General features: G+C 37.6%; 1 protein-coding gene across 1 annotated transcript in view; it reads right to left on the bottom strand.

The window, feature by feature from the left end:
• MYOZ2 (myozenin 2) overlaps positions 1–5,962 on the bottom strand; it is a 53,935-nt gene extending 47,973 nt beyond the window's left edge. The window contains exons 1-2 of the mRNA XM_033215121.1: positions 5,764–5,962; positions 5,142–5,231 (exon numbers count right to left, since the gene is read on the bottom strand). Of these exons, the coding sequence (XP_033071012.1) occupies positions 5,142–5,217 (76 nt within the window). The 5' untranslated portion in view covers positions 5,218–5,231; positions 5,764–5,962. The remainder of the gene's footprint in view (positions 1–5,141; positions 5,232–5,763) is intronic.
• Between the last annotated feature and the right edge of the window lie 6,477 nt (positions 5,963–12,439).

The following is a 12,439-nucleotide window of genomic DNA, read 5'->3' as shown; positions in this document are numbered from 1 at the left end:
AGAATACATATCCTTGCCTTCATGGGTTAGAAGGTTGTCTTTGTGGCATTAGATCATCTATTGAAAATAAGGCCAGGCATGGTGGCTCATGCCTGTAATCCCAGCACTCTGGGAGGCTGAGGCAGGTGGATCACTTGAGGTCAAGAGTTCGAGATCAGCCCTGCCAACATGGCAAAACCCTATCTCTACTAAAAAAATACAAAAATTAGCTGAGCGTAGTGGCAGGCACCTGTAATTCCAGCTACTCAGGAGGCTGAGGCAGGAGAATCACTTGAACTCAGGAAGCGGAGGTTGCAGTGAGCCGAGATTGAACCACTGCACTCCAGCCTGGGCAATAGAGCCAGACTCCATCTCAAAAAAAAAAAGAAAAAATAATATGGCTAGGTATACTTTCTTATTGGTGTCATTTACACTGATCCGTAACTTCAGTTAGATGAGTTAATCTAATCCATAGTTTGCAAAGACACTCACTTACAAATAATTGTAGTAAGACAAAATACCTTTTAAAACTGTTCTACCATGATTGGCAACTGCAATTACTAGAGGGTAGCTAGCTGAAGCTTATTTGCTTTAGGGTGGGCTTATTGATTACCTGCATTTGCAGAGAACTCTTCCTCCTGTCCCTGGACAGTTGGCCTATGTGATTGAATAATAGTCCACAAAATATGTTCTTCTATAAAGTAATATGTATGTACATATTACATATAACATGTAAGATCATAGTCCAGACTGTGATTTTGGGTAATGCCTTAAAACTCCAATTGATAAAAAGTTCTGTGATAATTATCTCTACATAAAAATGTTGATTTTGAATACCATCTGTGATTCTTTATTTTCTTATTTCATACGTCTTTATCTTGATTTGAGTTCTAAGGCTATTTTATAAAGTTTTAAAAAATTAGTCATTAATAAAAACATTATTTAAAAACCATAAATCTATAAGCATTCAAAAAATGAGATTACCAATGTACTGAATTACACAAACAGAATAATCTAGTACTGTTTATAGGATGTGTATCTAAAACATATTTGAGTGAAAAAGTATTCAAAGAAAGCTAGGATGATGGACTAATATAGCTAGAATTAAACTCTACAATTTCAACTTCAGTATAAAATACAATTTAGCCTAGTTCTCTTGTACTAGTTTTCTGGAGTGCTTTATTAGAGGTTAGATGCTTAGAAAACTTATGAATTCACAAGATATGACTGCACACTACTTTTCAAAATAAAACGTGCAAACCTTTCTAGCTCTTATTTTTCTTGGGGCTATGAGAATGCTAATGTGAAAGGTTAAAACAAACAACAGAAAATTACCAAACTTGTACACTGAATCATTAAGTTCTTCTTCTATAAACTTTTTATATTTGATAGGAGGTGTGAAAGGCCTTTTTGGCGTCTTCATTTTGATTTTGAAGATTTGATTAGTTACAGTTTAAGATACGTTCCTACAAGAGAAGTAAAAGTGGTCTTCATGTAATCGTTCATCTGAAATTCTAGACTTTGTACTTATTTTCAAAGAGTCCTTGCAATTTATGTCAATATTATCATTTCCTTTGTTACTGATGGGAGAACTCAAACACACTGATGTTTGGCTTCTGCACATAGCTCAGTAAATTAGAATCATGGAATTTTATAATTAGATGTATCAGCAAATCCAGCCTTCCTCATTTTCTGATGTGAAATCTGATGTCTAGTCTGGAACCCAGGATCCCTGGTACCACATTAACAACAGCACTCCATTTAGAACCTGGGCTTCCTGTTTTCAGACCAAAAGCTAAGCTCTCTTCCTGAAGTTACAGAAACAACCTGCCCAGTTCTCTTCTGTGTGCTGGGAAAAGCTGTTGCCCAATTATGAGGAGAAACAAACAAACAAACAAAAAACATACCAAAAAAAAGCCCTCCTAGAACCCAGGTGAGAGGACTGTAGGGTGACCGAAGCTTACTTAGGAGGCACTGTGGTCTTCTCTATTTATGAAGCTCTTATTCTAAACTGTCAGCAATATCCATGCTTGAAGTCAGGGAACATCATACTCCCAGTTCTTCTTATGGTTTTTAAAATTCCAATTCCTTTCCCCCAGCATTTCTAAACAGATGCCAGTTTCTCTAGAGTGCCTCTCCTTATTTTATTCTGATTGCCCCATCTCTTTATCAGTTTATTACTTCCTATCCTTTCATTCTTTCCTACCTCTCTCTCTTCCTTCAGTCTTCAAGTTTCAAATGAGTTACTGAACAAGAGAAAAATATGATTAATACTGGAAAATATGTACAGATTTAGGGGTAAATTACGTAGGGCTCATGGGTGGGGACTATTAGAGGCCGTCTTTTCTCGTCTCCATAACTAATTCATGCACAGATAATGCCAAATTATTTTTTTGTCTTTTACAATAGCACTTGTTAGATGGTAACAACTGTGGCTGAGATACTTTTATATAAAGCACAGAGGTTTGTCTCACAAAAGTAACCAGGACAGCTTTACCATTAGCTCTGCTTCCTGCCAAGATGATGATGATGGTAATCATAACTATGATATGAGGAAGGTAAATCTAAAAGCAGGCAGCCTTCATGTTTGGGATGCTTTTTGTTAGTCATTTGTTGGGAGTGTGGTATATTTGCTTCTAGTATATAATTTGAAACCAAATCATAATGGATTCAAAATGAGCAACAATTTGGGGGTGTGATTAGTAGAGGCTGGGAGTTATCCACTTCTTACTCATTCTGTGCAGTTAGCATTATAATCTATATGAAGAGAATTTTTCAGTAAATCTTTGAGGTTATTTCTCCTTCTGATGGAATGAGGGTTGTGATGTAAAACTCTCCATTTCTGATTCTTATATTTTTCTACTGATTTATCTCAAAGACTCACCCACTGCAATCTCTTTCCCCTACAAGAACGGGATTGAATTTCCACCTCATGTTCAGAGGACAACGACTGATTTAGCCAACTCATTGTCACATTTCATACTCCTCCAAGCTAAATGTTTTTGGAAAGTAGTAATAAAAATTAAATGAGTTATGATGCTGAAAAAAAATTCCGATGCACAAGGGGAGAGGAGGGAATGTAGTAAAAGGGGATTTTGACTGGAATACCCTTTTCCATTTGTCTTTATAAAGGACAATCCAGTCAAAATTTGATTTATTTGTCTTACAATTAAGATCAAAGCAGTTGCATGTTTTATCTTAAATTATCCAGATTTTTACTGCTGCAAAATGTTTGAAAGTTTGGAGGATCACTCCCAAAAAAGTTTCTCTGAAGTTCATTTTATTTCTGCATCCTGAGAAAAAATTATACTCCCCTAGCTCCAGATCGCTAAACATCATCAAATAGTGAAGTTCCATATAAAATGTCAGAGGAAATAAGAGAAGAAAAATATTTGAGCTGTTTCATAAAGTACTGAAGTTATTTCATCTGGGATGAGCTTGGAAAGAGTCTGATTATCCCCACGTTATCTGAAATACTTGACATTCCAACAAAGACAGAGCATGTGACTCCTCTTAAGGGAGCTGGAACTCATCCAGTGACATGGGAGGGAGGTTTCAGCTGACTCCGTGGCTAGGATTTACTGGTGGTGAGATAGTGGTTTTGAGGGTTTCCTCCACTTTGATATATAATTGTGTGTTTTTTCCCCAAGTATTTTTCATAAAAACAATAGTTATGTTTATAAAAAAGGAAAAAAAACTTCTTACCTTTATGACCTATGTCAGAGCTAACAGAGTAGACTCCAACACATGACTTAGGCTGGAACACATTAAATGGACTGACTGTTTTATGATTAGGATTCCATTAGAAAACAATAACATAAAAAGTCTTATTTTAAGGTAAACAACTTTGTCACAAACTCTAGTGATCATCTGATTTTTGACACATTGATCAGGGAAGCGATAAAATAATTTCAAGTAAACTACTTGAAGCTGGAAATACAAAGATGCATGAAATTTTAAAAAGAGGCATGAATTTTGGAACTTTGGATTGGTACGAGTTCAGTTCTGGCATCTGATTCAGAATTATTCTCATTTTATTCCAAGCTAATTTGACATTATAGTAAAACAGGAGAACCAAGTTGAATCCAGTATAGTGGTTTTGTATTGCAGAAAATAGAAAACAACAACAGGACCTCTTAGTTATGACTACATTGTGTGGGGAGCACCTAAAAGTCTTTGATTCTGTTCCTCTTGCTTTATGGAAGGTGCAGTATGAAAACATTATGCTCAATACTCTTCCCAGGTCTCAAGATTCTAGGTCTCAATAATGTAGTGGTGAAAGGCTGCATTCCTTGTCAGTAGAGAGGAAATAAGGAGGCATTCTGAAAATTCCACAAATATATCTGGAATGGCTCAAATCAGCTCCTAAGAGTACCTGAATTTTTTTTTCTTAACTTTTAAAATTGATGTTATACCTTGCTTATAAACAAAGTTGAATTTCCTTTATAAGACTCAAAATGCAAGTTATAAAGCATTGGTTTCTCAAGTTATTTGCTGGAATTTAAAGAAAAGGAGAGAGTGAAATAGTACATTGTATGTAATATATATTTATATTTTTGAGTCATATGCTTTAAGACTATAATAACTTTATATTTTCTCAGAAGTTACAAATAAAAGTAGACTTTGCACACAAAATATGTTAGTAAATCAATTACCAAATTTGAAGGTTAAATAAATAAGCAATAGAAATGGAGTTAAATAATAAGCAATAAATATGAATTCTAACTTAATAGCTTTATAAAAAAGATGACAGAACTTATTTTGAGTGATTTATATAATGTAAGGTAAAAGAAATCAAGCTAAACCATGTGGGATGGACAATGAAGAGAAGATTGTATGAGACTTGTCCAGAAAAAAAAAAGAATCTAGAGTGATCTTAACTTATAATGTGGAAGGCAGGCCAAGCAGAATGTACATCAGCTGTCAGATTGCTTCATGCCTTTTACCGCAGTTGTTCCTCTGAAAATAGCTTCCAAATGAGAAAGGATGACTACAAAAGGATTAGTTACCATAGGCTTTTCTACACCCCCTAGAGCTCTAGGTTTGTTATGACAGAACAGCAAGAATTTAAAGGAAGTAAACTATGGAATATTAAACAACGTCAGGTTGGAGCCACATTCATGCTGATCTATATTAATGCTACGAAGGATTTTTATTGATACCATTTCCATGGACTTCCTTCATGATGGCTGTTGCTTGCTGTTTTCTCTGCTTCACCATAGCATTATGTGATAGCATGGTTTGTTTGTTCCCTGTTAAAAACAAAGGGACATTATTGAGGCAATGTGAAGAACTCATTTGGAGTGTCTCATAATCACTGTTGTGAAAGACAACATCTTTGTTCTTTATTAAAATTATTATCGCTTGCTACTGAAAGACTTCAATATGCATTCCTTATCTGGTGACAGAGTATGTTATTCATTGACAGGCAATGTCACAGTGAACAGAGACCCAGTCTTATCTGGACATTAATATAATGATCATCAGACAATGAGAAACAATGAAATTGCTGGTCTCCTTTCCCCTCCCTCTCTTTTCTCCACAGTATTTTAATCTATCATTGTCTCTTCACTGGCCTTCATTTGTACCAGCATCACACTCCATCAATTCCAGCAAACTGTAAGAATGAAGAAGACACTAGATTAAACCAGAATTCTTTGGTGGTAGCATTTTAATATTGGCAACAGCTGCGCTTTAAAGCAGAGAACACCCATTTATGAGTCACAATTCTGAATCTCCTTGGACAACTGACTAATAAAACATTTTAGGAAACAACATACTCACCTTGCTGTTAGATTGTGCTTTTTCAGCGGGGATGAATCCCAGTTTGTGGAGGAAGACTCTGGAGATGGACTATGGATGGCACTTGGGCCTGATGGTTTTTATCCTTGAACCTGGGACAGCATGGTCCCTACTCTGACTCAAACTGGGGACTGAGCTTTTCTGAAGAGACTGGCATTCAGCTGACATCAACTGACTATATATAGCACCAAATACTTTAGCTACTCATATCTTCCTGGCGAAAGGGAGGAACAGGGAAAGATTAGGCTCTCTCCATTGTGTTTCTAGTTTGTGAGACGGTTAAATGAAGCATTCATTGGACATGCAGAAAGTTTTTAGTGAGCACTTTTTGTTTGAACAGATAGTAGCCAAAAGGGATTTTAAACACTTTTAAACAACTAGCTCTTATGTTACATCTTAATTGAGGGGGCAAGAGACACACACATGAATCAGAACAGAATGATAGATTATTCATAATTAAAATGAACAATATAGGCAGTAATATCTATGTAGACTCAAGAAGAAAGGAAGGGGTGGATCAATAGAGCCAGTTCTTAAGCTGGAGTAAGAATTCATGCTAGGTTCAGAAAAGTGCGTAGTATTTGAATAGTGAACTCAGGAAGCATTTTGAAATGGACCATTAGAGGATGAGCCATGAAGCTGGGTAAAAGCTGAGACTCACAACTGGGTCATGCTTTTTGAAGAGGCCTGCAGAGACCAGTCCTTGCAAAGTTGACTAGTCTCTACAATGTCTAGGGTCAAGGATTTTCATTTGCGGGCATGAAAAGATTTGAAAGGTTTGCCTTTCAAAAGGTTTGGCCTCCTTGATGGTCCCTGGACACGAAAGCATGTTCTCATCTCTGGGCTTTTCCTTTTACTACTTCCCCCTTTCCTTTTACTATTTCCCCCTTTCCTTGGTTGAAATGGTATCCTCAACAGATAATCATTATGTTAATTTTGGTTTCCAAAATGAAAGTAGATACTGTATTCCTTTTACTATTTCCCCCTTCCATACTTTCTCCCTATTCACATGACATAGTCATGCATTCAGGAGTCTGCTCAGATAACAATCCCTCATAAAATCCTTCCCTAATCACTTTGTCTAAAATATCACACTGTGCCACTCGCTAGTCCCTTACTTTGCTAAATTTTCTTTATATTTTTCTATTAGTTAAGATAAAAGTCAAAGGGGAGTGACAGAAACTCCTCCAAGACAGAACTGTAAAAAGATGGAAGGTGTTTCTCTCACAGGTAAGCTTAGTCTAGAGGTAAGTAATTGAGGGTTTGCATGATTGACATACTTATCAAGGGCTCAGTTACCCTCTAACGTTTTGCTCCACTATCCCTAAAATGCAGACCCCTTGGGCCTAATTGGCTGCCCCAGCTCCAGTCAGCATGCATATATTTCAACCATCAGGAAAAAGAGCAAATAATGAGAAGGGAACACTGTCTTCTTTTCAGAACATGTCTGATATTGTTCATACTTCCATTTACATCCCATTGGGCAGATCTTAGCCGTATAGCCGTGCATAACTCAGGAAAGGTTGGGAAGTGTAGCTTCTATCCTAGGTGGTCATGAGCCCAATTAAAATTCATACATAACTTACTAACAAAGGAAATAATTGTTGCTGAGTGACAACTCAGTTTTTTCACTAAGAACATGTCAACATTATTCTATCTATCTAATCTATCTATCTATCTATCTATCTATCTATCTATCTATCTGTCTATCTAGCAAAAGTTTGTTATGTACCATTCTAAAGGTTGAAATGGTGTCCTCAACAGTTTTACTAGCACCTATAATCCTAGCTACTCCGAAGGCTGGGGTGGGAAGATTGCTTGAGTCCAGGAGGTAGAAGTTGCATCTATCTATGTGATATCTCTTTTTTCCACTAAACTATGAATCCTGTAATGGCTTGGGCTTTGTATCTTCAGCAGTTGGAATTGTATCTGGCATATGGTAAGCACTCAATATTCATTGAATGAATGAATGAATGAGTAGGTTGATGATTAACTGCAGAATGCATTAGAGATTTGGCATGAGTTTGGAATTCAAATGAACAGTTGCTTGAATATACAAAGGTGGTGGCTATTTGTGGGAGGAGTTGTATTTTATAACATTGAAATAGGTTATACATTTTGGTGCCCGATCATAGGACTGAAAGTTTGAGGTTGTAAATCATAGCACTTTGGGAGGCCAAGGTGGGTGGATCGCTTGAGTCCAGGAGTTTGAGACCAGCCTAGGCCAGCTAGCAAAACTCTGTCTCTATCAAAAAACAAAAACAAAAAACCCAAAAATTAGCCAAGTGAGTGGCATGCACCTGTAATCTCAGCTACTCCAAAAGCTGGGGTGGGAAGACTGCTTGAGTCCAGGAGGTAGGAGTTGCAGTAATCCATGATCAAGCCACCACACTCCAGCCCGGGCGAGACGAGACCTTGTTTTAAAAAAAAAAAAAAAAAAAGAGAAAGCTAAAGGTTGTAGATAGCAGGTTTAAGCTAATCTAGTTAACCTATTGCAATTGCTTCTAAGCAAACATTTGCACTGAAATTATAATTAGGTATCAAATGAGAAACTATTTTGCCAAAGAAAATAAATTTAGGCCGGGCGCGGTGGCTCAAGCCTGTAATCCCAGCACTTTGGGAGGCCGAGACGGGCGGATCACGAGGTCAGGAGATTGAGACCATCCTGGCTAACACGGTGAAACCCCGTCTCTACTAAAAATACAAAAACTAGCCGGGCATGGTGGCGGGCGCCTGTAGTCCCAGCTACTCAGGAGGCTGAGGCAGGAGAATGGCGTAAACCCGAGAGGCGGAGCTTGCAGTGAGCTGAGATCTGGCCACTGCACTCCAGTCCGGGCGACAGAGCGAGACTCCGCCTCAAAAAAAAAAAAAAAAAAAAAAAGAAAATAAATTTAAATTCCCTCTCAAAATCCTTTGAGTGCCCATATGTTCTTGGCTGTAGCCTTTACCATAGTGTGCTATTAGACAAGTCTTTTAAACTGTTTTCTCATCTATAAAATGGTGATTACAGTATCTATCACATAAAGTCATGGACATTTTACATGGGATAATTTAGAAATTCCTTATACTTAGTAAAAGTTTAATAAATGATTTTTTTCCTTTTGCTATGATTTCTGCAATATGGTAGGATTTAGAATTTTAGAGCAATCAACTGCATTATTCAGTTAAAAAAACATAGATTAAGAGAGTTCTGGTTTTCCTGTTTGATCATCTTCATGTTTCCAACTTTATGTTATGTACAATTCTAAAGGTTGAAATGGTGTCCTCAACGGATAATCATTGTTATATTAATTTTGGTTTCCAAAATGAAAATAGATACTCTATTTTAAAAGATTGTAAAAGTTTTACTGAATATAAGGTCTTACACCTTTTTATCTACTTTTCAAATATATTCTACTTAAAAGTCTCTTGCCTTGTTTCGTAAGTTCATTTATACATAATCTAACTTTCTGGTCTCTGAGTTATCACCTGTTCTGAAAAAGAAGAAAGAACAAATCACTGGTGTTGCAGTCTTCAAACAGGATACGCTATCCATGTGCTTCATGGCACAAATGGTGAACTTTAAGCATAACTTTAATGGTTACTACAGGTGGTCCATACTGAAAGCCAATGCCTTCTAAGTTTAAATCAAGTCACATTTAATCGATTTCTATTTCATCTGCACAGAGATCTGGTACTAGACAAAATTAAAATTCAGCCCAAATTCGTCATACTGAGATCATCTTTTGTCCTCAGCTCACACCCTCCTACCCCATGACCACACACACACACACTATAGACTAGAAAAGGATGTCTCCTACTCCCAGAGACTCGATTCCTACCCTTGTCCTGCTACTCATTTCTTCCCTTGAAGCTTCTCCTTCACCCCAGTTTAAGCAGAGTAGTACTTTATCTTTCTTTCAAGGCCCAAAGTATTTTAAACTAACTGGTACTAAAGATAGACGATACGATCTTTTCTTACAGGCAAAATAATAGGATTCTAATGGTAGAAACTTGTGCCTTGGGAGGCTAGTGAGAAACACGTTTTTGACAGAGATTTTCAACACCTCTGTAACCAAACTATTTCCACTGCTGGGGCTGGCCACAGTTGCATTTCCAACTCCTTCACCAATTGCCAAAAGAGAAAAAAAGATTAAGTAAAATGACTTTTATTGCTATACCTAACAAAAATCCACTCCATGAGGACTCATGAAAGGCAACCTTATTCAGCCAGTGGTAAACATGAGCACTTTAGCCAACTGGTAAACAAAGTCTACATCGACCTGCCTCTAACTGAACACTTGTTTTTTAATTCTGTGTTTCTCTTGTCCCGTTGACAGTCTATATTAGGTGGCTGTGGGCAGTTAGAGATTAGGGGAGGATTGGGGAGGTAGGCAGAATGTGGGAACTCACTGTTTGCTAGGTGGGCAGACAAAACATTGCCATTATTGAGACTCAGCTCTGGACTGAGGCACACATAACCCAAACAGGACAGCTGCCAGACCAGTGTTGAGTGACTAGTCTGAAGGGACAATCGGTTCTTTACCAGCCTTCAGGGCCTTAGTTACAGTGCTAACTCTGGGAGGAAAGAATCTGTTTGAAAATATAACAAAAGTGGCGTAAACAACACACCCTTGGTGAAGTTGTCTATGGAAGCATGGCCTTTGGTTTGTGTAAAATATCCTGTGCTTTCTTCTTGATGCTTAATTGGCCTGCTATGTCTTCCATGGTTTCTATTTTCCTATACTGAGGAGGATGCAGCCTATAACTGACCTCCTGAGCAGGCCATCACAAGGGCAGAATAGGAATAGGCATTGACAGGGTAATCATTCTACCAGCCAATGTGGGACAGCACAAAAAAGATAGATGAATTTTCAACTAGTTTCATTACAATAAAGGCCTAAGGGTAACGAGAGTGTTAAGAGGAAAAATTCCAACCACTATTCAGTTAATGTTTGCTAGGCACGGTTAGCCCTGTTTTACAGATAAGAAAACTGAAATTCTGAGAGAGTAAGTAAAATCCCCAAAGCGTCGTACCTGTATGTTACAAAGATGGAATAACAAATTCGTTCTGTCTGATCCAAAGGCTTTTGTTTTTTTCTCACCATACTGTGCAGACATCTCTGTTTTCCTCATCTTCTCTAAATACCTCTGCATTGATATCTATGTAACAAAAATGAAGCAGAGTTGAGAGTTTTCAGAAAAATTATTGCAGTGTGCTCCTTACTAATTTCCTCTTGAATTTAACATCCTAATATTAGGTTTATTTGGGGTGAGGTGCTTTTTACTTATAACATTTGTGGCTGTTTTCCAACTCATGTTTTTCTTGTTTGCAAACTTCTAGAGTTCCTCATGGTGTCTTTTCTCAGGGTGCTTTCCTTTCCTTCAGCTGTGCAAATACTAAAGTGATTAAAATGCCTAACATAAACAAATGGAAGCCATTTGCTGTGCAGACCTCTCCTTCCTTTCTTGGCCCATGTACCACACCATCACAAACACACTTACCACCATCACTGCCAATAATGAGAATTAAATCTAACTCCATCCAAATAATTTGTTCATATGGAAGCCCCTTGTTATACCTTCTTTCTTTGTAAATTTATTTCTTTTACCAAAGTGTTTCCTTCTAAGCTCTTAAGCCTTAAGGTAAGCTGGGGAGAAGAAGGGATAAGCAGAGGCTAATGACCAGCTCGTCGAGGACACAAGCTAACCTAATAGGGTTGGGAACTTGGAAAGAAAGTTTCAAATACAGGAATATTAGGAAACAAGTTGCCAAAGCAAACCCGCGAATCACTTTTTTCCTTTGCTTGCGTAATCCCAGCACTTATCCAGAACTTTGTCATATTTCCTTGCACAATTAGAGCCAGACTGTAGTTTTCCTATATAGCACAGATTCAAAATACTGAAACTTTTTGTTTTAAGTTTTCTCACACCTGCAAGAAAATCTCCTCCTTCTCCTACATACAAATTTAGCATGACCTAATTAAACTTAAAGTTCAATAAAGGAAACATGAAGCTGTTTGTTCAAAAAAGAGTATATACAGCTGGGTGGAGTGGCTCACACCTGCAATCCCAACACCTTGGGAGGCTGAGGCGGGCGGATCATTTGAGGTCAGGAGTTCAAGGCCAGCCTGACCAACATGGTGAAACCCTGTCTCTACTAAAATACCAAAATTAGCCAGGCATGGTGGCAGGGGCCATAATCTCAGCTACTCGGGAGTCTGAGGCAGGAGAATCGCTTGAACCCGGGAGTTGGAGGTTGCAGTCAGCTAAGATTGCACCACAGCACTCCAGCCTAGGTGACACAGTGAGACTCCCTCTCAAAAAAATAAAAACAATAAAAAAGAGTATATAGTCAAGAAATTTAGTGACAGAGCCTAGATCTCACAGCAGTGCATCACATGCCAGAGCTTCTGCAGCATGACTATAAAAGAGGGACGAGCACATTATTAAGAGTCCAAGGCTGTTGCATTGCATAGTACTTATCATAATGCCTGGCATATATTAAGTGAGTAATAAATGTTAGCCATTATTGTTATTAGCATGAAAAACTTTAACTTTCACATAAACTTATGAAAAGATGTTATCAACATATGCAAAGTCACTGTATTAGTCTGTTCTCATGCTGCTGATAAAGACATATCCGAGACTGGGTAATTTATAAAGAAAAAGAGGTTTA

Source organism: Trachypithecus francoisi, unplaced genomic scaffold (genome assembly GCF_009764315.1).
Source record: "Trachypithecus francoisi isolate TF-2019V2 unplaced genomic scaffold, Tfra_2.0 Lachesis_group1, whole genome shotgun sequence".
NCBI lineage: Eukaryota > Metazoa > Chordata > Mammalia > Primates > Cercopithecidae > Trachypithecus > Trachypithecus francoisi.
Note: the sequence above shows the minus strand (reverse complement) of the source record. Positions and strands in the feature narration are given on the sequence as shown.